The 26481-nt window shown below is 37.5% G+C and overlaps 1 protein-coding gene across 3 annotated transcripts in view; it reads left to right on the forward strand.

The window, feature by feature from the left end:
* The window catches only part of LOC120527383 (transient receptor potential cation channel subfamily M member 3-like), an 881963-nt gene that overhangs the window by 795530 nt on the left and 59952 nt on the right, over positions 1-26481 (forward strand). For 2 of the 3 annotated variants that reach the window (XM_039750735.1, XM_039750734.1), the window contains exons 7-8: positions 15650-15824; positions 19234-19357. In XM_039750735.1, coding sequence (XP_039606669.1) covers positions 15650-15824; positions 19234-19357 — 299 coding nt within the window. Of the gene's footprint in view, positions 1-15649; positions 15829-19233; positions 19358-26481 lie in introns of those variants that run through there. The other variant, XM_039750736.1, reaches the window with a different exon arrangement.

Genomic DNA, 26481 nt, shown 5'->3' on the forward strand with positions numbered 1-26481 from the left:
AACCTTTAGAATACATTCTTTAGGTCAGCTTGGAATTTTCGGACCCCTTTGCTTGCCCTTTATACTAACAATACACTGCTGCTGTGTCTCGTTTCTGGTTAAGTTTTTCTTTGCATTTATCATCGTCCAAAGGCTCCCTTGCCTTTTTTATTTATATTTTTTTTTCTCCAGGTTCTTTGATCTTTATTGAGTTCTTTGTTGGTAGGGGTGGCGGCTTTAATTAACTTACAGCTATCAGGTTCGATGGTCATTGGGGCTGTGGTTACATAAGGGCTATTTAAGACACCTTGTGCCACAGACAGTTTTTTGTGGCATTAGGTTGCATGTGAATGTATTCTTCTGCTTTCTACTTATCCTTTGTTTAAGGTCTGCAATCTACAGATCATTTAGGTTTTTGAGTTCTTCAGATTAAACCTATAAAAGGGGACTCCAACTTCGGTTCTGTTGCTCAAGTCAGCAAAACATTTTGATGGTACTCTTAGAAAAGAAAATCAACTGTTTTGAAACTTTCTGCTATGGCAGAATGAAAGTACCATGGAATCTATACTAATAAAAGGCAAAGCCCTCACTCACTCACTCACTCACTGACTCATCACTAATTCTCCAACTTCCCGTGTGGGTGGAAGGCTGAAATTTGGCAGGTTCATTCCTTACAGCTTCCTTACAAAAGTTGGGCAGGTTTTATATCGAAATTCTACGCGTAATGGTCATAACTGGAAGCAGTTTTCTCCATTTACTGTAATGGAGATGAGCTTCAACGCCGTGGGGGCGGAGTTTCGTGTGACATCATCACGCCTCCCACGTAATCACGCAGTACATAGAAAACCAGGAAGACCTCAAAAAGCGCTGAAGAAAACATGCATTATATAATTGAGAAGACAGCGAAACAATAAGAAGCGAGCGAGTGACATATACAACCATATTCATGAGTTCTGCTACTTCGGAAACAAAGCACGATGTAAACCTACACTTTAAATTAAGTTCATAGACAGGCTGCGCTGGCGTTTGTAATTTAGTGCCTGCCCATATAAGGCCGTCCGTCAGCGGCAATCCAATAGCAAACTGCCACTAAATATTCACGGGTGAAGGACTGTGCTTATGGAGAGGAAGATGAGATGGTCAGGGTGGTGTTTGACACAAACTCAGCGAAACTGCGAGAGAAAGTTTTAAGTGCCAGGACTAAGGTAACATTAAATACAGCCATGGACATAGCACCAGATGGCACCAGCACAGCTGGGAACCTTCGATGCATGTACACCGAGTGGCTCACGTGAACTGACGCAGTGCACAGATAAAAGGCAACAGTTCCAAAGAGCTGAACAAAACCGAATTACACAATTGAAAAGGCAGCAAAAATATGAAGCGCCTCATATATACAAGCATATTCATAAATCCAACTACTGCGGAAACAAAGCACACGTTGGAAAAGTCAATGTCCCGCTAAAGGAAGACAGTGTAAAAAACCCGTGCATGCAGTGTGTCAGGTCTCAGATAAAGAAGAAGACGAGCTGTTTATTGATGCAGTAAGAAACGAATCGATGAATGAAACCTGTCATCTTTACAACGATTGACAAACACGGAATGTAACTTGAACACAACACATCCTACAAATACGAACCTGATTGAAAGAAATAATGATAATCAAATCCTTGATGACAGCAACACTCAGTAACACTCACAAAACAAATACTGTATATTGACAGTCATGTTACGTTATTTTTAAAATGTTCCCTTTTCTTTTCTAGCTTTTTAACACACTACTTCTCGCTGATACGCGGGTATATATATGTATATATATATAACCCGATCTACATACTCGAATAATGGATACTTTATTCGCCATCAGTGATTGTTTTGGTAAAGCCATACTCAGTGTATTCATTAGATGAACGGTAAAAAAGTAAGGGCAAGGGGAGGATGACTTATTGAGGCATGCAGGCTGTAGTGCGCCAACTCTATCTGAATTGCGATCACATTTGAAAAATATATCTTTTCAAGTTCTATTTAGTCCATATGTGTCAAACTCAAGGGCGCGGGCCACATCCGCCCGGCGTAATTATATCCGCCCGAGATCATTTTATATACTGTATTATTGTTATTAAAGCCCGGTATATGAAGCGCTGGTAACACAATAAACTACAGATCCCATAATGCAGCGCTTCAGCTGCCTTGCCGAACAGTTACCGCGTTAATCAAGTCTACCTTAAGATGCTGCAAGTTATTGCGAAGCTAGCTCACACGATGCTGAAGAGAAAAGTTGATTCTGAAAATAGAGCCTTTAAAACCGATGGGAGGCTGAGTATATGTTTACTGAACCCGTGTGTCTCATTTGTGGAGCTAATGTGGCTGTAATTACAGAATTTAATCTAAGACGGCACTATAAAACAAAACATCAGGGTAACCTGAAAGACCTGAATGCAATGCAGAAGATACAGAAAGCAGAAGAATTAAATAAGAATCTGACACTTCAGCGGATGTTTTTACCCGTGCACAATCACAAAGTGATTTCAATTGAGGCTGCTTTTATGGGAGACACAACTACCTGCCCCACTTTCCCTATTGCCAAGTAATGTTAAACCAAGTCGTCACTACGGTGTTCCCAAATACGCACTTTGCTGATAAACTGAGCGCACTGAGTTTGCACGGCGCTTTGGTGACTTTGAAGAACAAAAAAAGTCCGTCTACATGCGGCTCGAACCTTGTGCATGTTTGGTAGCACATATCTGTGTGAGAAGCTCTTCTCAGTGATAAAGACTAACAAAACAGCACACAGGAGTTGCCTCACTGATGAGCACCTGCAATCCATCCTGAGAATCTCCACAACACAGAACCTCACACCAAACAGAAACGAACCTGTTGCCAGGCGTCCAGCTCTAAAATGACATATGAGCAAAGACAACTGAATGATTTGATTTGTTATTGCTGAAAGGAACACATTTTATTTATATTTCTAGGTTTTGTTATGCAGCATGTTCATATTTGAATTTGTATAATTTTGACAGGATATATTTTTATGGAGAGCAAAATCTTTTGGGATATTTAAAATCTAAGTTTATTTTTATAAAATATAAAATTACATAAGAGTAAAGAAATTTGAATGTTTGTTCTTTTAATGTTTACTTTATTTCTAACTTGTATAATTTAGACAGGATATATTTTTATGGAGAGCAAAATATTATAAGTTGTTTAAGGTTTGAGTTGATTTATTCAGGAATAATATTCCTGTCTGTTTTTACCATTCCTACCAAAGATATTTCTGTCGACTAAATAAAAATTCCTTCTATTTAAAATTTAAATAGAACTTGAACAAATACGATAGTTCATAATATCCACGCAGACTTGCACGTAAGAGCGGGTGTCATCCGTTTTAACAAACAGCGTATTGCACTGATACGAAATAGCTGTGTGTGTATATATGTAGATATGTATGTATATGTTTATATATGTGTGTGTGTATGTATGTATATATATATGTATTTGTGTGTATATATGTGTGTGTATATGTATAGATATGTATATATATGTTTGTGTGTGTGTGTAAATATATATATATATATATTTATATTTATATTTATATATATATATATGACAACAACACTCATCACTCACAACAGTGACAAAACAATAACATTGACAATCATGTTACGTTATTTTCAAAATGTTTCCTTTTCTTTTCATTGCTTCTTTAACACACTACTTCTCCTGGCTGGTATTCTGCTAGTGTGTATATATACTGTATATATGTTTATATGTATATATATGTTTATATATGTGTCTGTGTGTGTGTATATATATATATATATATATATGCCAGCAACACTCATGACAATGACAAAACAATTACATTGTCAATCATGTTACGTTATTATTAAAATGTTTTCTTTTCTTTTTACTTCTCCGCTGCCAATCGCAGGTATTTTGCTATATATATAATATAAATAGATAGATATGACAACAACACTCATATCAATGACAAAACAATTACATTAACAATCATCTTACGTTATTTTTAAAATGTTTGCTTTTCTTTTTCATAACTTCTTTAACACACTACTTCTCCGCTGCGAAGCGCGGGTATTCTGCTAGTAAAATAATAAGATTAATTAACAACAAGAATCAGCTTCTAATTAAGAAACTTGTTGGAATGGAATTGATTGGAGTTTGAGGCTTAAACATACCGTGGCTGGTCCTCTGTTGGCTCACTTTACATCTCATTTCTGTCTGGTTGTTGTTTAAGGAAAAAATTAAGCAATTCAGTTAAAATGGAGGGAAAAGAAGCTAATCAGCAGAAAAAACAGGTCACTAATTAAGTAGAGTTAGAATGAAAACCTGCAGCCACAATAGTGCTACAAGATGGGGGCGTTGAAGACTCCTGACTTATAGCTTTGGTATTTCTTTTTTTTTTTGGTATAGCTTTCAAGATTTGTGATTGTGGTTTATTAATTTCAGTTCTTTCATTTTTCTTGTTGTTTTAGTTTCTTAGTAGTGTTTATGTTTATTTTTCAGCTTAATTGTTCTTTAATTATAGTGTTTCTTTCCTTCATTTGTTTAATTTATTGATTACTTTAAGTTATATTTTGTTAACTTTGTTCAATAAATTAATTCAATAAATTTAAGGATAGTACTAGGCAAGATTTATTATCTTTTTTCTGTCTTTCTTGTTTGAGAAATTTATAGCAGGCCCCACCTTAAGGTAACACAGAAGGCCCACTCAACACATAATATATTTTCAAGAAACCAGTAACAATATATTATAATACAAGATTTACTATGAAAGACATTAGTTATACAATACACATTAGCCAAAGTATCTGAACGTGGATTTTTCAAAATAATAGAAATAAAATCAATTTAGGATCATCTTCAAATGGCCAGCAGAGCCAGAAAAGCTTATCTGTTCTAATGATTCTCAACACAATTTGGAGTTGCTGAGATGGGTCACACAGTAAAATAGTGCTAAATGTTCTCCTGTAATGTAAGAAAATAAACTGTTCTTCCCACAATTTCCTGGAAACGTGCTATAAATGTATACACTGCCATCTAATTTGCAGTAAAAAGGACAGTGCCATTTCATCTTTTGTGTAGGTTGGAAACAGATGGCAGTCTTGTGATTAGAAGACACACATTCTATTTGACACCCACCAATTCTAAGCAGCAACTGCCGGGGTGAACAGAACTTTTTCTCTTGCCTATCATGATAGATTTTATGATATAAATATAAGTTACTTTTTTTGAAGGTTCTAGGTTAATTTAAAACATGTTTTTAATTCAGACATACACATTTCATTTAATAAGCAATATGGCATTACAAATATGCATGTTGGTGTGTGGAGGTACCAAAACACAAGAAGTACACATTTTAATCAAAGTGGGATATTTATTGTCATGCAAATGCTGACCATTTTTAACTCTACATGGTTCTTAATCTTACTCAGTACATTCCACAGTTTTCTGCCAAACATTTGCTCCATTCTCCTGTATGCTGCCTCTCTTCCTTGAGTGGGTCTCTGAGCATCTCCACACTGATTCCTGTTGCACTTTTTAATTTAGTGCCAATTTCTGTCAGACAGAAGGTGCTCTTGGAGTATATGAATATGCATTCACTCTATGAATTGATGTATGTAGGTACAGTAGAGTGTGATTTTAGAAAATATTTAGACCCCTTCACTTTTTCACAATTTGTTATGTTGCAACCTTGTGCTAAAATAATTTAAATTCATTTTTTTCCAAATTAAGCTATACTCATTATCCCAAAATGACAAAACAAAAATAAGATTTTGAAAATTTATTAAAAATAAAAATCTAAATATCACATTGACATAAATATTCAGACCCCTAACTAAGTGGTTAGTTAGCCGTCTTAGGTATGATGTGACAGGTTATGCACCTGAATTTGGGGATTTTATGCCCCTTTCAAGCTCTGTTAGGTTGGATGGAAACCATTGGAGACAGCTTTTATCAGGTCTTCAGAGATTTTTGGTTGATTCAAGTCCTGACTATGACTGGGATATACACTGTGTTATTTTTGGTTTGTTCTTAGGGACATTATCCTGTTGGGAGATGAACCTTTAGCCCAGTCCGAGGTCCGGCAGCTTTTCATTAAGGATATCTTTTCTGAAGCCTAAGGGCACACACAGCCGCCCTAACCCAATGCAGGAGGCACAAGTGCAAGCACACTCTTTTATTTTTTCTTCTTCCCTCGTGGGAGATGCCTTCACCCGTTTCCCACCGGTACAACACAGTTCACTAAGCACAACACAATACTTTTCTTCCTCTCTCTTTCTCTTTTTTCTCCTTCACTCCTCCACATAAGCTTCATCCACTACCTTCCGATTCTGGCTCCCGGAGTAGTGTCTGCTGGCTGCTTATATAAGGCACCTGGAAGTATTGAGGCACTTCCGGGTGTCGAGGAAGAGCTGCAATCCAGGGCTCAGTAGTAGTGACAGCACCCCCTGGCGACGCCCATGGATCCCAACTGGGCTGTATCCAATTACGATTTCCATGGAGCTCTGTGGGAGTTTGAGATACCTCTGCAACCCATGGAGACCTATGGAGGCTGCCACCAAGCGCTCCGGGGAAGGTGCTGCTCTGGATATGTTCCCTCCCCCAGTCCTTCCAACGTGGTAGCATCCCAGTCGGGCAAGGGCATATAGTAGCCATATGCCACACTTTGTACTTTGCTCCTTTCAGTTTTTCCTCAACCCAGTCTAGTCACTCAGTCACTTTCATTGATGCTGTCATAACCATACTTCACTGTCTGAATGGTATTGCACAGGTGATGAGTGGTGCCTTGTTTTCTTCAGACATGACACTTAGAATTGAGGCCATTCTTGGTTTCATCAGACAAGAGAATCATGTTTCTCACAGTCTAAGAGTCCTTTAGGTGCCTTTTTGTAAGCTCCAAGTCTTCCATATGTCTTGTACTGGAGACAGGCATCTGTCAGGCCACTCTGTCATAAAGCCCAGATTGGTGTAGTGTTGCAGTGATGGTTGACCTTCTGGAAGTTTCTCATTTCTCCACAGGGTCTCTGGAGCTCAATCATTAACCATTGGGTTACCATGGCCCTTTTCCCATGATTGCTCAGTTTGACCAAGCAGATAGCTCTACGAAAAGTCATGGATGTTCCAGGCTTCTTCCAGTCTAGGAATTATGGTGGCTACTGGGCTCTTTCTGAACCTTCAATGCCTCAGCAATTTTTTCTAGTCTTTGGTAACTGTAGATCTGAGCCTTGCCACAATTCTGTGTCTAAGCTCTGCAATCAAGTCCTTTAACCTCATGGCCTGGTTTTTACTCGGGTACATGCTGTGAGCTGTGGGACACTTCTAAATAGAGGTGTGTGCCTTTTCTATTCATGTCCAATAAAAGGAATTGACCACAGGTGGACTCTAAACAAGGTGTAGAAACATCTCAACGGTGATCATAGAATGGAATGCACCTGAGGCAGGTTTCAAGTGTTATACCAAGGGTCTGAACACTTGTGTTGATGTGATAGTTCAGCTTTTAATACATTTGCAAAAATTTCAAACATGTCGTTTTTGTTTTGTCATTTCTGGGTATTGAGTGTTGCTTAATGTGGTGAAAATAATTGATTTAAATAATTTTATCACAAGGGTGTAACATCACAAAATGTGAAAAAGTGGAGGGATTTAAATATTTTATGAATCCACTGTATGTGCTCTTGTATGAGACATAACATGTTTTCAAACTCACTTAGTCCATTTCAGAGTCATTGGAGAACAGGGCCTTGTGATAGATGGTTTGTGGCAAACTTTAAAGAAATAATCACGCCCCAAAAAGTGCCGGCTCCAATCGGGTGCTGATGAGCATGAGTGCATTTTACTCCATGGTTAATTGAGATGCTGGCTGATTGTCTGACAGTTCAGTCAGGAGCCTCAATAGTGCCACAAAGGAAGCGGCTCATTGCACCTTTGCCCAGTTAGACTGGTGAAATAAGACAAGCTTGCAGAGGGAGAAAACAAAAGATCATGAGAAACAGAAAGAAGGGAGTTTAAAGAACGGAGAAAAGGCAGACAGCCAGAAGGAAAGTCCTTCAGAGGAGTGTGAGGCCAACACTCAGGGGCTGGAATAGGCAACTCCAGCTGAGTGATCAGGGAGCTGGAGTAATCCATCGGCGTTACTCACCATGTAAGTCCAGGAAGTCAGCGTGAATTGGGGAAGCTTAGTGGGATGCCCCCATGGTTGCTAAGGGTCTAGCAATGGGGACCCAAGCCTAAGAATAAGCTGGGAGCCATGGGATAGCAGGGACCAGAACTGTAAAAGATGGTGGGCTGTGCCTCTCAGCAGGATATCTCCTCTGTGAGAGGTCCTGTGCGGTGCAAGCAGAGGAGACGTCAGTTTCAAAGCGATGCACCAGGATTTTTAAAGGACAGCTTCCTACCTGGGAAATTGTACCTGGCTCTTAAAGGATTTTTTATTGTACTTGTTTTAACCTTCACCATCACTTGCTGTAAGGGTTATTTATTTATTATTGGAGTTGGAACACTGCACTATTTATCTGAACACTGTTTGTTTTTGAAATTGTTTTTAATAAAAGCACTGAGCACTTTTTTGCACCTACCTCTTGCTATATGTATGTTTCCTCATTTTCCCAGCTCTTCTTGGTTACAGTATAAAGGATCTAGGTGCAAGAGACTCCCCAAAGGCAAATTGAAGCCTTGAGCTAACCCAGTCAGTCACAGGCCTATCCCAGTAGCATGAGGGCCAAGACATGAACCAACTGTGCAAGAGTCTCAGTTCATCACAGGGCCCAGTCATAAATACACACACACCCTAATACAACAGCAATTTAGAATCATCAATTGAGGTCTTTAGGACATTGGAAGAAAATCTAATTAAACAGAGAAAAACCCATGGAAGCATTTACAGACAGCACATAGAAGTTAGTCGGGCATGGGATAAAAACCTCAGGATACAGGATTTGTGAGGCACTGGCGCTAACTGCTGCATCACCCTGTTGCCTTTAAAAGTTTAATTCTGCTTTTTTATTTTACTACTTCCATTTTATACTTGTAAATCTGTGTAGTACTCTGAGCCTGACCACAGACCAGGGTCTTGTAAAGGAATAAGATGAATTAAACTAAACATTTGATGGATGGCACAACATGTAGTGCCACTACAAACACAGATCAAGTGTAATGGGTTTGAATTCCATGCCTGATTATTGTCCACGTGGATTCTGCACATTCTCCCTGTGTCTTCATGGGTGTTTATCAAATCCCTAAAGGCAGGTAGTTCAGGTTAATTAATGGTTCCAAAATGACCTGGCAACGATGCTATGTGTATGTGAGTTGGCATTGAGCTGCATTGGTACCCTGTCCAGAACTGTTTCCCTCTTTGCACCCAATACTGTCAGGAAAAACTCTGGAAACAGACTGAGTAGCCCTGAGGTGTGTAAGTATGAATATATTCTAAATTCATTGTATTAGTTATAAAGGATGTTGGCTGAATTCAATTTGCAAGAGTCACTATTGAAAGAAGCTGTATTTATCTGCTGTTAACATTAAGTGGTTGCTTTTCTAATTTCAACATTACACAAAAAACACAGTTACTAGGTCTGTGGGGACATATTTTCAGCCAAAATACAGCCAATAACTTTTTTTTTCCAAGCAAATGTGAATGGAGAAGGGCAATTCAAATTTTATACACACTTTGAACAATTTTGTTGAAATCAATAAAAAATACAGGTTTAAGAGTAGTAAAAGTAGTTTTACTTATTCTATACGCACAGTATATATAATGGATAAAATCATCAATTTATTTCAGGGACAGTTCTCCCATACAGAGTGCAGTGGCCTCCAGAATTTAATTTTCATTGCACACTTTGTGGTTGTCTCTTTGACTGGTTTACAGTTCCTTTAGCACCTAGCCTTGCTCACCTGACCTACTAGACCTCATGGTTCACTCACTGTAGCTTTGCACGTGAGCTAATTCTGATTTAAATATTTAGTTTTTTATCGTATACAGTAGCACTCTAATCAACACACAGAATTTGTGGAGATACACGAGTCCTTCCTGAAATGCTGACAATAATTTCACAAAAGATCTGCCCATCTGGTTTTGAACCCACAGAAGCCAATTCAGAATTGTTAGGTCCAGAACTTGTCCTTGCCACATGGTACACAAGGCAAAGACGAACCAAATGGTGCTCCTGTTTAGAAATAAAAATGGAACATATGAAGGTTTCAAAAAACTGATGCAGTACGGTAAATGACTATTTCTAAAATCTCCATTTAGTCTCCGTTAAATAAACTTTGAAAATCAAAAGCTATTTCAATATACTGTATCTGGAAATGTTTAACAGCATGCAGATTTCCTGCCTCACCTCAAAATGACAGCCAAACTGTAGCCTTACTGCCTCACATTCCTTCTACAATAAAAAAGAATCTAATTAATTGCTTTCCAAAAGGAGAGAAAACGAGAAGACAGAGAGTAGTGAACGGCTTCTGCATTTCTTACTCCCAGATGGCTCATCTGTAGCATCTGCAATGAGGTCAGCAAAAGGTGAAGGCAACAAACAAATAAAAATGAACTGGAATAAGCTTGCTTGTTTAACAGATGAATAATGTAAAAAAGCACATAAAGTACAACCTAAATAAATTTAGGAGAAATTTACAGCCATAAAAATGTAAAAAATATATACATTGATTTATTTTTTTTTTTACAGTCATACTCTAAAAATTCATTTAGGAAATCTGAAAAAAGATTTGAGGTTAGCATCACATAAATCTATCATTGCAATTATATTAAATACAGTTAATCATCCTTTGAATACAGAAACAAATTAAACAACGTTTGATAACTTATTGTGCTTCTACCCATTTTGTATAAAGAAATTCACATCAGAGTAGTCCAGAGTTTACTGCAAGTGACAAATGAGTCTGCAAAACTGTAGTCGTCTGTAGGAAATGGAAAGCTGAATTTTAACTTGCCCACCTAGGGACAATCATAATAATGCGAAAAACGTGGTCAGATTTCACTCAATTAATTATCAGTTTTAGCAATACTGATAATTAATCAAATAATTTGGTAAGGCCCTTACTTTAATTACCTTACCTTTCTCTCTTTTAGGAGGTGGCCTCCAACTTTTAGGCTTATACAGTGTCAAGGTAACTGAAGCAGATTTGTTTTAAGAAAAAGAATAATTTATTGATAAACACAAGTATTATAGAAATATGATAACTGCATATATATATATAAGGTAGAATGTAGACTGAAAAAAATAGCATTTATAATTTTCTTGTTGAACATGAAACTATTGTTCAGAACTGTTTCTTAAATTAGTTCTTTCACACTCAAAAACATATTTTTTCAACACAAGCTAAGATTTATAGATTCATTTTACAAATGATTACAATGCAAGAAAAATGATTATAACAAAATACTTCACTTGAAATGGTATATATTAAAATATATTTAATTTTGAATGTAACATTTTTTTGTAATAAAAACTTTTAGCTTGTATACAGTAATAGTGTTAAAATTGTTCATGTGTGTTGCATAATAGTGATGCAGAATAAAATACAATCAAGCTGGATATGAAACTGAACTGAGGAAGATGGTTAGAAAGTCAGTGGTTCCTGGTTTAGACAAATGTATGGAGTAAGAATGAACACACAATGAGTTTGAAGCAAATTAATTTGCTGCATTTATTGTATTATAATATTTAATAGATTAACATGGTTTGTACTTCCACATAAATGGAAGTTTGGTGATTTGCTATTAAGTTAAGCTTAGACTCTGGTACTATGATGCTCAAAACATCAAGTAAAGCTGATTTTAGTGTGGTGTCTGTATGCACCATATAGACAAGCAAGCTACTGTACATGTGCAATAGGTAGGTCAGTTTTGTTTATATATTATTGAGCAGCTGAGATTGAAATATCTAAACATCAAATAAAATTGTAGCCCATTTGTTTTCTATAGTGAAAGAAAAGAAAAACCAACACCAGTATTCAAGAAAAATCAGAGGCAGAATTCTCTTTTAAAACTTTCTTTGCTAGATGACTTATCCTCAAATGTTACCCTAAATTTAAATGTTGAGAAGGATATAGTATGACTCACATTTATTCCTACATCATTCCAGCATATTTATCCTTCTTAGAATTGTGACTGCACAAACTAAGAGAGGAAGTGCACTGGTGAGTATTTAATTAAATGAACTTCAGTCAAAATAAAAATACAGTATGTACCGTTTGGAAGTATTGAAATTGTAGTCCTTGACAAATGTCCCAAGTGACAAAGGAAATCTGCTTATTGAAATTTCTTCAGAACTGTGCCAGTTTCTAATGACACCATGCTGTTGTTGCACTGCAGCTTCACACACATCAGTTGATGATGTAACAGGACAGGATGTTGTGGATTTGAACTTACATGAGAATAAAGGAAAGTCTCTTCCTTAAAAAGAATTTAAAATAATTGTTTGATAAATTGAGGTTAATAGCTATGTATCCACAACTTCATTTCTTTTTTTACCCAAGACAATAAACCCTTTCATTTTAGTTTCAGTTTTTGTTTAGCTGTTACAACCACTGGTACTCAAAAATTAAAACCAGTGATATGTATTTCAATTAAAAGAAGTTCAAAGTAGGCACAGTTTTTACACTCCATTTACATTCCTGTTGGTAATTAGGAATACAGTATACCCCCAAAATTTGAGGGGGTTATGTTCCTAGAGAACCCACGAATTGTGAAAAACCATGACTTTTGGATGTGGTTAAAAAATGCCTTTTAAATGCCTATTTTTATAGTTTAAACCCTAAATACAGTATGCCCCCAAAGCACTTTGATATCGTTGCAAACTCAGCTTAATACATTAATACATTACCTAAAAAATTACCTTAATACATTACCTAAAAACAAAATCTAAAGGTAAACCCATTTACTGTACAGTACTGTACTGCTATGTGTCCCGCAGTGCTAGAATGTAAAATACCGATGTTACCCCATACGTACTGTGCAAGCACATTTTCTTTGGTATGCGCTGTTGTTTTCTTTGTTATAAGTAGAGTAAACACATCATAATTTCATTTAAATAAAATACAGTAAAATGTATGATGATGATGATGAAGTAGCTGTGCAGTACGATGCACAGGATTTAAAACTCCTCGGGAAGCGCCTCTTCTTCAGGCACTTCAGGAGGAGTCGTATCTTTGGACGGGTCTTCTTCTGGTGGGGTTTCGTGCTGGCTTTTCTTTATAGGTTTCAGGAACATTGTGATGGGAAGTTTCTACATTGTCTCCTGTACCGAACTGCTGGTACTATTTCTGTGCTTTCTCAAGGATTATGTTACCGTGCAATGGGATGTTCTTCAAACTTACAGATACGGTATTACAGATCACTGCTTCGTTCCTCTTTATGTAGCGTACAGTGCTTTCATTAATGCCATAGTGGTGCGCTATTGCAGCATAACTTTTTAGTTCCCGGAGCAAATCCAGTAGTTCAACCTTCTCCTGGAGTGTTTTAAACTTCTTCTGGCACTTAGGCTCAGTGCCAGAAGCCTTAGAAGGTGCAGGGCGTTTCGGCGACATCTTGTACATTTAAGAATAACAAAATGAATACAATAACAAAATGGAAAAGACAAGGACACTCACCTGGAGATGCATCACAGGGCAGCAGTCAATCAGCAGCAAGGAGAAATGAATAACACTCTCAGATTGGCTACTTTCACCATCCCAAACCGCATTTCCCTCAGCGATTGCTTCCTGTTCTCTTTACAGCACAGTATTGCCACAAAAAAAAACATAAAAAATTGTGGAGGATATTTGCGCTTTCCGCTAACAATTAATAGTTAGGTACTAAGGAAAAATCTGTGAACGAGTGAGTCCTCAAACCCTGAACTGCAGCTTCGTGAGGGTCTAATGTATAGCTATGCCCCTTTTACAACTTAACCAGTTGTATGAAGCCTTTCTTAACCCTCTTGTGTTCCATTTGGCCACTGATTGAGAAAAGAACAAAAAGAGAGATAAAGAGGCAGAGACAGAAATTAAAGCTGTCTTGAGTGCCACTGCTCTGAGGTTTACTGTGAATATCAACAGAATTTATGAACTGAGTTCTCCAAGGGTAAATCGTTTACTTCATTTATAATTGAAACTGAGCTTTTATAATGTTATTGGGGATACATGGTGAAATCTACTCTCTCATTCTTGTGTAATCTACAATCAAATAAATGGACACAATTAAACAGGCTACTCACATTGTTAAAATTCCAGGAAGAGCCCACCTTGTTGTCTGCAGTCTCCTCGTTGTGTCTCCATTGAATATTTAAGATGGAATATACCAGCATCTGTGCTTGATCTCCTCTAAATATAGCAGTATGACAACTCCAGAAATTCTTAACACTGCCTTCAGATGGAGAAAACTGGATTTAAAAATATGTAATATAATAACTGTTATTATTATAATAACACATACATACATAGATATATGCATACACTCCGACCCTAAATACAACAGTGCCCTATGAATGACAAACACACAGTTGGTTAATCACTAGCACTTAAAACCACACAAGTGCCTTATGAATGACACAACTTCTCACTTTCTTAGCACTTCATGAGACTTACTTATTATCGGCACAAACAACATATGATGTTTTAAATATATCTCAGACCTAAATATTAATTTTGGTCTCCAAGAAAATATTCAAACATGCAAAGGCTCAGCATCCTTGACTATAGGCCATTTATCAGCCAAGAATGCCTTAATTTATGTACTGTTCCCTACTTTTGGGTAGAGCTCTTACCTGCAGCCTTAATAAACCTTGCAGCACAGAGGTAATGGCAAATCTCTGGCTGGACCTGATTCTCAAAGAAATTTACTTTATTACTTCAGTCACTCTAGACATTAAGACAAAGCATAGACAGATGAAAACAAGTTACTATTTATTAAAGAACAATAATAAGTAACTGAAAATAAAACTGATAGTAAAGTCTGGATAAATAGTCTTTAAAAATCTTACTGAAAGGAATCAGTGATGTCAAGGATGAATGTCCCAGTGCGGCGTTTGAAAATGCCATTAACTGACAATCGGATAAAAACTGGTCACACATGTCTGTTTTCTTTTCTGACATCACTCTTCCATTGTTGTTGTTTCTCTTCTGACATTTCTTTCAAATGAGGCATATTTATTATAAAATTCCATGCCATGACTTCACAACACATGATTGTTACATGCACCTGATTGGCTGGCTGTCAATTTGATGGATACATTTTGCTCAAACTCTTTAATCTATCTTTTCCCAGATGATACAGTTTTTTTGATATTGCTTAAAATATTGGCATGTCTTCCTTTCCCAGGCCAAAAACCAAATTGTTGTCTCAGATGTCCATCCATAAAATAATCAATATACTGAGGTATCGGCAAGTCTTCCTTTCCCAGGCTGTAAAACCAATTTAGCACTATGCTGTGAACAACTGTTATAAAAGTGAGGTGTAAGGGAAGAGGATATGCCTTTTTATTATAATGCCTATACAAGTGTCCTACATCTGAATTCATTGGGATTGAGCAAAATTTAATAAAAATATAGAGAATAATTTGTAGATTTTATACATCATAACAATAACCTTTTCAGAAAAGTTATGCTTTTTGTGTGTGAGTGGTAAATCTTTTGTCTTGCATTGTACTCACAGGAATTGGACAAGGGGTTCCAGTGGTTGCTCTCATTGTTGAAGGAGGACCTAACGTGATTTCCATTGTTCTGGAGTATCTAAGAGACACTCCTCCAGTGCCTGTGGTCGTGTGTGATGGCAGTGGAAGGGCTTCAGACATCTTGGCCTTTGGGCATAAATATTCTGAAGAAGGAGGGTAAGTAAACAGCTGTATATTTCTGCCTATAGCCAAGAACACATACGTGGGATCATTACTGTATTCTAAAGACCTAATGGACAGACCCATAAACCACACAAGAGTGGCCTAGAAAATGATACCTAGACAGATGTTTGGATGCCCATCTTGAGAAAACTGCACAGTACCCTAGTATCATCAAGTACAATGGCATGTGTAAATTCATAGCTGATTCACCAAGCAGATATGGGCTTGTATATGCTATTGTGATGGCCAACTAGATCAAATTTTATTGTTACACTTGTTCTTCCCGCTTTAAACCTTTCTGCCCATTTATATTTTTTTGTTGAGTCATGCCGTTTTCACTTTTGTACTGAGTCAACATTTTAATATGAATTTCAGCAGGATTCACTCCCTCTCCCCAAAAAAATCTCACTACTGTGTAATGTACAACAATGGTGCAATCCTGTACCGGAGTGTCCATCTTGATTTGATCTTGCCTTCAGGTAGACTAAAAGCAGATAATATTACAAGTAACAAATCCAAAACACATATAAGAACTTCTGGCTTTGAAACTGAAGAGCTGCTGTTTTCAATAACAGGTGTGTAGTTGGCAGTAAAATGTACATTTGAACACATTAACTTTTAAATGCAGCAGGTACAGAATGTTGTGTCCAGAAAAGGAACATGCTATTAGAACACACTGTTAGAGTCTTGATATCAGGATGAACCATGCTATGCATTTCTTGCATTGTTTGGGTGGGTAAGTGCTGTGATGTCAAATAAGCAGATTGCATCACATCTCCTTTGACTTGGGAGAAATTTCATGCTTTGACTTGATTCTAATGCACCTGTGATGGCGTGGGTCGGCTCCATGCTACTGGTTGCATCCTGTTAGCTAGCCTCTGCAACACTCCACCACTGATAACGTATCCGTGGAATGAGCAAGTAGATGAGGACACTCACACAAAGCAAGGAGTAGGTGCTTAAAGGTGCTAAATACTTTTATCAAAACCAAAATATTCTTCAAAAGTGCAGTGTTCCAAATGTTCAGTACATGATTAATCCAATAAAATGGAATGTTAGTGGAGGTTAAAAAGTGAGGTAAAAAACACAATGCAGGAAGCTATCCACAAAAACATGAGCCCTGGTGCAACCCTTTAAAAGCTGACGTCTCCTTAGCTTAACCCTAAGTAGGTTCTTGCAGACAAGGAGGTGCCTAACTTGCAGTTGAGCCAATCTTCTGCGTTACCCCTAGCCTTGGGCCACTGTAGCCATTTCTGGATCCCGGCAGGACACCTTCCTTGAGCCTCCATCTCCAAATTGATAAAGAGATTAGTCTTGAACCATTGGGAAGAAAGGAGCTTTGAAAGGCTATATAGTTGTATAATGGAAGAGCAAGTAATAAAGTTTAATTTTCCGCAAGGGAAAATAGAATACTGACTGATGTCTCGCAATTTGGCTTAGGAGCTATAAGTGAACAACAGCATGTCAATTACACATCATATGCCCTGAGAAGTTGGGAAACAATTATAGCACAAATGTAAAATTTAATTCTTCTGTATACTTTCCCAAAAATTCCCATAGATAGGTGAGGTGTTGAATGTTGATAAACAGATGCAAGCAACTATTTTACTATACTCTGTCCAAGTGGCAATAATAACCCTACAAACCTAAGGAAAGATCTTTGTGGCTGAAACTACAAATTTCTGTTTAATATAAACACAGAGATGAAGTCAAATCAACAAATTACCCAAAGAGAAAACCAGTGTAAAACATTTGGATTTTAAAGGAAAAACATTAATTGAAATTACCAATATTTAAGCTTTCTAGATATAAAAATGTTGTGCACAACAATAAGAAAAGTACTTAGATATAGATGGTGTTCGCATGATAAAAAAATACCAGAGTTATTTATGACTGCCTATATTTTACCAAGAGTACATATATACGGGTTTCAGGGAGTTTTTGTTCATTTACATCTGAAAACAAAAACAGAAAAATCTTGAGAACTGGGCACTTCCACATCCTGTGATCACATAAAGATAAGAAACTACAATGAGAAGTACAAAGGGACATTTTAACAGGAGTCCTTCTTAAGTCATGGGAATGGTTGTAATGATGAGATCCAACGTAAATCTGAGAAGGGATAACTCAAAAGGGATAAAAAACGCTGGAATATCAAAATTACCCTATCACTAAAACAATTATGAACCTAAAGATAGATCTAACTATAGAAGAACCTTCAACAGATAAGGAAAGAACAGAAGTTGGCAGGAAGATTATAAAGAGCCTATGAAAAGTGTTCATCCCCTGGAGGTTTTCACATTTTATTTTTTATATAACATTGACATCACAGGATTAAAATTAATTTGGCTTTTTTGATGCTGATTAAGAGTCTTTAATATCATGCCATTTCCAAGACATATCTGATTAAGTCAGCTGACCACCTCAGCGTAAGGCAATGTTGGAAACAACCAGGTTTGTTATGCAACCCTATTACAATATTTTATGACTCATCATGAATTCTGCCAATTTCTTGCTCTTCCCTTACACACCATGAAAGGAGGTGTAAATGGCATTATGGTTGATCAAGACCTCTATATTGTCATTTTAAAGAGGGAGAGCCACTGCGTGGTTCAGTGTTCTCACATTTCACAGGGGTCCTCTGGAATTTCAATATTAGCCAGGGAGCAAAAATCTTTACCACAATATCTGTGGTTGACTTCTGAGACTCAGATAGTTTCATTTTCATGAGAATCCCCCTAGCCATGAGACCTGTCAAACTGTTCATGGCCTGGCACAAGGGATAATTTAGGTATCCCTTGGGGGTCAATACTGACATGATCAGTTTTTTTTAGTTTTATATTTATAATTAATTTAAACTAAGTGCAGAGATCTGTTTTCACTTTGGCATTAAAAAGTCTGTTGATCAGTGTCAAAAAGCCAAATGAAATCCACTGAGATTTAAAAGAAAGAAGAAACCTTTTGTTAGTTTAGAGACATCAGTGCCAAGGAGCCATGAGAGAGTGTTTTGTTTGTGCAACCACTAATATCAACATTTAAAGAAAACGTGTTGTACTCAGTCTTGCTGTGTAACAGTAGTGTTGTTATAATAGTTTTTTCATTCCTAAAGGAACAGTGTTAATTAATATTAAATATAATTGCATGTATTACACATCTAATTCTACTGTGTTTTGCTGGGGAGCAGTGGTGAAAGTTCTCGTCATTTTGGAATCCAGACCAGCATTTTTTTTTTAAAGACACAACTAAGAGAATGAGAAAAGAAATTAAAACCCAGCATGCAGCTGACATTACCAATGGCGAGACACTACTCTTTCAATATAATACATTTACAGAACAGTCTGTCTTTGATTAATTTCACATTATAAAAAAAAAAACTATTATCATAATATTTTTTTCTCTCCAGTGTCATCAATGAATCTTTGAGGGACCAACTCCTGGTCACAATCCAAAAGACTTTTAATTATAGCCGCACACAGGCTCAGCATCTCTTTATCATACTGATGGAGTGCATGAAGAAAAAAGAGCTGGTAAGTGCTGATGATTACTCAACATCATTCGTATCAGAGATTTTTTTTTCTTTTGATCCATTCTGTGTTCATTATGGGTCTGTGAAATACACACAATATTTCTCATATGATTACAATATGAGCATGATTTGCATCCTGCATATCATATAATAATGTAATGTCAAAAGTGGACATTTTTATATAGTTGAATTGATCTTTGATATTACATTTATTATGGTGTTCGGTTTTGCACAAACTTGTTTACTTTTTCTAACCTGATCACTTTGCTGGTTTGACCTTTTCATTTATGAAAGATGATATTTCTCAGTATAATTCTGTCTGCTAGTAATCTCTTTATCCACATTAGAGTGCTAGCATTGCTTGTCTAGCTGCTTTAGAAGTTAGGAGTTACCTGTTACTGAATGCTAACTTTATTAACCGATCATTGCACTTTTAACTAAACAGATAAGCATGCCTATATGCCCCATGCATAGAGCCATTAAAATCACCATCCTTGCTGACAGCCTAAGGTTAATTATAATCTCAGAGACATCTTCATTTTGTATATTAATCACAGAAAACCCATAATGCACTACTGTGTCACTGAGCCATAACACTTGTTTGCTCTTGTTAATTTCTGTTGCTGCTTTTCTAACAAATGCATATATTCAAAAAGACACATTTTTATAAGCCTAATTAACTTTTAAGTCCTAAAATAAAAATGATTTAGTACTTTAGACACTGAATTCCTGACGGGACCTTTATACTGTAAACTATAATTAAATGTATACTATAAATCTGCTTAAAATATATACTTACTGTTTATAGCTAAGTTTAATTTTTAATGTATTAATACAGTTGTAGCAACTGCAACAAACATTGTAGTGGTGTATCATTAACATTGTATACATTCTTCATTTTATGTTTCTTGAATTTATATTCAGTGTGTACATTATACATGTGTATTTTATATGGTCTGTCTTTGAATGTGACTGGTTGTTTAAATAAATGTTGTAGTGTTTTTACGTTTATGTGTGTTTCATTTTCTTTCATAAGTTGTTTCCATTTCAAAAGAAATTTGTATGCTTTCTACACAATTAACATTCAGTCAAAGCTACAAGAAAGATAATAATGAAAGTACCCTGTGAAACCAGAAAGGGGGTTAAATGCTAAATGCAAGGTTAAAAAAGTTTCTTTCAAATAAACAGTTACATTTCTTTAAGAAAATGTCATAATTATGCTGATTTAAAAAAGGACCACTTATTTACTCCTTATGTCACCCATTCAGGGAAGAATCAAAGGTCATCTGGAACATACAGTCAATCTTAAACTTAGCAGATGGTTTGAACAGTTCTTGTGATTGCACATTAAAAAGAAAAATGCAATAGCACTGCCCTGACCTGAAACCTTCTCTGGATCGGTTTTCTTCTGTATGTTTAACAAGTCCTCTTGACCCTAAACTATGTGAAAAATTGAATTTTCCTTTCCTAAAAATGTTACACTGTTGTGCAAGTCATCATTGTTCTCTACTGACTGAAGGAATACAAAACTGCAGCTCACTGCTGGGAAATAGAACAGAAAATTTGTATTACTTTAAAATTTATCCAATTATTTTTATCCTATTTATTTACAAGTCAAATTGTCTCTCTCTCTCTCTATATATATATTTATATATATATATATATATATATATTATATATATGTAAAGCTATATATAATATGTAAAAATATACATACTTAATATAAATTATATATATATATATATATAAATACTGTATAAATACATGCCTTGCAGGTGTCTGTAAAGGGAGTGTTGTCCAGGGAGGCTACCACCTTGAGTGTTGGGGCGGCATGTAGCCCTGCCAGGTTGTGTTCCCCTGTCCTTCCATCACACTGGCCTCCCAAGGAGACCGATCTTTGCCATTCTTCTTTCTCCTGCCTCTGTAAGGCTGGCTTCCTGACCAAGTAAGGAACCTTGCGCCATCCTGGCCGGGATGCATGCTCATGCATGCTGTCCATCACTATATAAATATATATATATACTTTAAGTCTTCGGTGGGCTAGTGCCCTGCCCGGGGTTTGTTTCCTGCCTTGCGCCCTGTGTTGGCTGGGATTGGCTCCAGCAGACCCCCGTGACACTGTAGTTAGGATATAGAGGGTTGGATAATGGATGGATGGATATACTTTAAGTGCCAGGTGGGATTTTCCAGCATTCCAACCAGGTAACTCCTTACCAGGAATGGTGGCTGGAATAATAGAAGGGACCAGGGAAATAGCCATTTTAGAAAGTTTACTCCCCCAATCCGATAGACACCAGTGCTTCTATGTCACTACTTCTATTTACCTGCTTTCAGGGTATGCTAGGAATCAGAGTCCTTTGGGACAGCCCTGCTGGGTGTCACGAGTGCCACTAGGGGGAGCTACAGGGATGGACCCATCCCTGATTTATTAAAGTTCCCACCGATTTGGTAGTATCAACTCTGGACTTTGCCCAACCACGGGAAATACTTTAAGCATCCAGCTTAAAAGGAGCTCCCCACCTCATCTCTGGGACCAGAGTAAGGAGGCAGAAGACGAAACACACCAGGAGGAGGATAAGGAGTAAGAGAACAATTATTTTATTCTACAATTGTGCTAATATTGGTTTTATTCATTTGACAGTGTTTGTGATATACTCTGTAAATGTACTGTGATCCAATGCTGTGAAATAATAGAATGTGAAACTTCCAAGGTGGTGAATACTTTTCTATACTTACTGCAAACATACAGTGTATAGGTAAATAACGGAGTTAGTATATGGCTACATCACTGTGCATATGCAAAGGAACAAAAGGTTACAACTTATTTCAACAATGAAAAGAAAAGAAGGTTAAAGACACAACATTTCAGCTGTTCAGCCTTCGTCAGGTGTGTAACTGAAAAGGACAGAGCAGGTAATATACATGGGAGAGGAAGGATGGAACAAAGCCAGGTGTGATGAAAAGAGAAAAGGTAAGACTATGTGAGAAAAGACTGCCATTGGAGAAGATGAAGGGAAAGATTAAAAGTTACTCGCTTATTAAGACCTGGATGTTAAGTGGCCCCAGGCTGAGAAAGAGCTGAGCTTCCTCTGATCTTTAAAAAATGTCTTTGAAGCCATTTGAAATAACACAAACAGAGAGATCAGTGTGGCTATGACCAAGGGATGTGAGGTGCTCTACTAAGGTCTTTGATCTTAATGGCTCAAAAGTGTTCCCTGAAATAGTCTGGTCTGCTAGCCATCTCCCTGTTTAAGCTAAGTAGATGGCTTGTGATGGTGTGGGTCCTGCTCCAAGCTCCCCCTTCCCATTTGAGGAGCCTCTTGATCCCAACACCATCAGTAATGTAACCTGATGAGCTGGCAGATGAGGACAAATGACACTGGGAGCAAGGGGATGGTATAAAAGTAATAGTGCTTTGATTAAAAACAAACCAAACAGTGTCCAAAATGCAGTGCTTCAAAGTTCCATAAATAATTAATCCATAAAAACCATAAGTGACAACTGGAACTTAAAATCCATGATAAATCCTTTTAAAATTCACAGGCTAGAAAGCTTCATTCTAACTGGAGGCTCCCCTGCTTATCCCAACAAGCTTTGCAACATGGGAGTCACCCTACCTGCAGCTGCAGCTGACATTCTCCTGGTCCGGTTGCCTTCTGTCCCCTAGCTACGTACAGCTGTCTTGCCGGACAAAGACTTGTGTTCCCCCAACAGCCAGGGCACTCACGCTGGGGCTCAAGCTTCCCAAGACTCCCTGACTCCCGCGGCAAGCTGTCTTCCTTCTTGGTCACTCCAGCTCCTTGAAATCACTCAGCTTGAGCAACCACTTCCAACTGCTTCCTCAAGTGTTGGCCACACACTCCTTCTGGGGCTCTATTTCCAGCTGCCCACTTCTCTTCTGTGAGCCTGCTCTCTCGCTTGCTCCAGCACCGGCTCTCAACGCCTCCTGACTTCTTCCCTTAATCTTCATCCCTTTCTTTCTTGTTCCTTACTTTATTTTTTTTACCCCTCAGCACTTGCGCTTCCTCTTTTTATAATGGGGGCATGGCACAGGTGTGGCAATTAGCAGCTCCCGGCATCAATTACAGACATGGCCGATCCCGCACCTGTTCACTTCAGTGTCTAAACACCCATGTCTGCACTGGACCCGGGAACCACTCCCTCCACGCTACCATGCCCCCTCCTTAACCTGCGAGTGCAGCCATTATTTGTTTAAAAACTGGACATCCATTTTGAGCTGCGGACACATTATATCACATGGCTGGATACTTCATACAAGAAATGTAATAAATAAGATTTTTAAACTGGCAAGAAGCCTGTTGCCTAATCTATATTAAATCGGTTTTGGAAAGCATGTTCGGGCTATTAAAATCAAAGATCGTACAATACAGATTGCAGAATACTTCACATTCCTTGATCATGGCTACAGTGATCTCCCTCTCTTTGTGTTCTTCTTCAGGGCTTCAAAGACACTTAAAAAAAAAAGAAGGTAAGCTCATTCTCACACTGGAATTGCATATTTCTCCAGGTCTCAATGACTGACTAGCATTTCAATTTCTCCCTTAATCTTCTCTAATGGCAGCCTTTTCTCACTTACTCTTTCTCTAATTTGCTATGGTTTTGTTCCCTCCTGTATGTGTTATCTGATCTTTTCTTTTTAGTTGCACACCTGATGAAAACAATACAACAAAAATATTGTGTCTTTAAACCTTTTTCCTTTTCTGAGTGGAAATAAGCATTTTTTATTTGCAGATGCACACTTGTATTAGCACTACACTAATTCCATTATATATGTTTACACTGTATACACGCGGTAACTACCAAAAACATAGTCCCATAGAACTTTTCACATTTAATTTTTACACAATTTTGAATCATACTGGATTTACTGTATACATATATTGAAAATTTAAAAAGTGTTGGGGCTCTAGGACACACCTTGTTTAATGCCCACTAAAAAAGTAAATGAAAAAAACAAAGAAGTAGGTGCTGAGAAAGGTTAAGGGTAGGTGTAAAGATTCTCAAGCTGTGAGGCTGCTTCATTTTATCTACTCCAAAGAAAACAGAAACTGTTAGTGGTGGTGTTACACCCTGTGTTCTTACCCAAACAAACGCTTGTGAAACACTGCATATATACAATGACCCCCATCAGGATAAGTGGGTATATATACGCTAATCAGCCAGCACATTAGAACCACTTTCAGGTAAAGTGAATAACATGGAATATCTTGAAAGGTGGGATATATAGACATCAAGTGAACCATCAGTTCTTGAAGATGATGTGTTGGAAGCAGGAAAAATGGGCAAGTGTAAAGATCTGAGAGACCTTGACAAGAGCCAAACTGTGTTAGAGCATAACACAAGTAGCAGGTATTCTGGGGTGTTCCCATTATGCAGTGGTTGGTACCTATCAGAAGTGGTCCAAAGAAGGACAACCAGCGACAGGCTTATTGATGCACGTGGTGTATGAAGGCTAGCACGTCTGATCCGATCCCACAGAAGAGGTCTTGTAGCACAAAGTGCAGAAAAACTTAATGCTGGCCATGACAGATAGGTTTCAGCTTTCTGCATATGGGACTGCTAAGCCACAAACCAGTCAGAGTGCCCATGTTGTTCACTGCCAAAAGTGCCTGAAATGGGCACGTGAGTATCAAAACTGGACAATGGAGCAACGGAAGAAGGTGCCCTGATCTACCAAATCAACTTTTCTTGATGTGTTTGTGTTGTTTACCAGGAGAGGAAATGGCAGCAGGATGCACTATGGGGATAAGGCAAGCCAACAAGGTAGTGTGATGCTCTGGGGCAATGTTCTACTTGGAAACCTTGGGTCCTGGAATTCATGTGAATGTCACTTTGACTTATACCACCTACCTAAAGACTGCTACAGACCAAGTACATGGCAAAGGTGTTCTCTTATGGCAGTGGTCTCTTTCAGAAGGATAATGCACAATGCCACAATGCAGAAATTGCTCAGGAATGGTTTGAAGAACATGACAAATAGTTCAAGGTGTTGATTTGGCATCCAAATTCTCCAGCTCTCAATTGAATTGAGCATTTGTGGGATGTGCTGGAAGAACACGTCTGGTGCATGGCAGCCCCATTTTGCAACTTGAAGGATTTAAAGGACCCACTGCTAACATCTTGGTGGCAAGTGGGACCTGTACAATAATAGACAGGTGGTTTTAATGTTGTGGGATAGATAGATAGATAGATAGATAGATAGATAGATAGATAGATAGATAGATAGATAGATAGATAGATAGATAGATAGATAGATAGATAGATAGATAGATAGATAGATAGAAACACTATATTGTAACCTTATATTTATTGAATAAATTTAAGGACTAAATAGGTTACAACAACTCGATAAAACTTGAATGAGACACCACACTGCTCTGTTCAATATGACTTTGTTCAGATTTAGCCATTCCAAACTGTTTGCACCCCAACATCTCTACCAACAAGAAAGACGAAAGGTAACTGAATGAAAGTAAAAATAGAAACCTTATCAAATTATGTAAAGGTTACGATTTAAATAGATACATATGTATAAAAAACAAACATTATGTACACAAATGTAGACTAAAAGGTATCATAAGTCATGTACAAAACAAACCATAACCCAAAGCAAAACCTCATCATTCATATACTTATAAAATCAATAAAGCACAAAGACAAAGTCCACAGCCAATGCACAAAAAAACTAGTCCGGTTCTTAAACAGTTAATGAAAGAAGTAGTTTTGCTGAGATTATAACTCTGGCAGGAACCTGTCAGTAAGTTTAGCATTTGTATCTAGATGACAAAAAAAAATCAATACAAGATGGCACAATCTTTAAGAAAACATGAACAAAATGTTCTAACCATGCAATTAGTGATGATGCAGAAAGCTGTGGGAGCACCGTCCAAAATGATGCGTCCCTCTGGCTTTCTAGTAACGAACTCTGTGCTGGGGCGACGGCGCGCATGCCCACAGAGAGGGCTCTGAGTGCCCTCTCTGGCACGCGTGCCATAGGTTCGCCACCACTGTGCTAAGTGGTGTTTTAAATCCAAATGACCAGGACAGACAAGTGAGGAAAGACTGGAAATTCAATCACCTGTAAGGGTAAATACAATGTTAACA

This window comes from Polypterus senegalus, chromosome 4 (genome assembly GCF_016835505.1).
Source record: "Polypterus senegalus isolate Bchr_013 chromosome 4, ASM1683550v1, whole genome shotgun sequence".
In the NCBI taxonomy this organism is placed as follows: Eukaryota; Metazoa; Chordata; class Cladistia; order Polypteriformes; family Polypteridae; genus Polypterus; species Polypterus senegalus.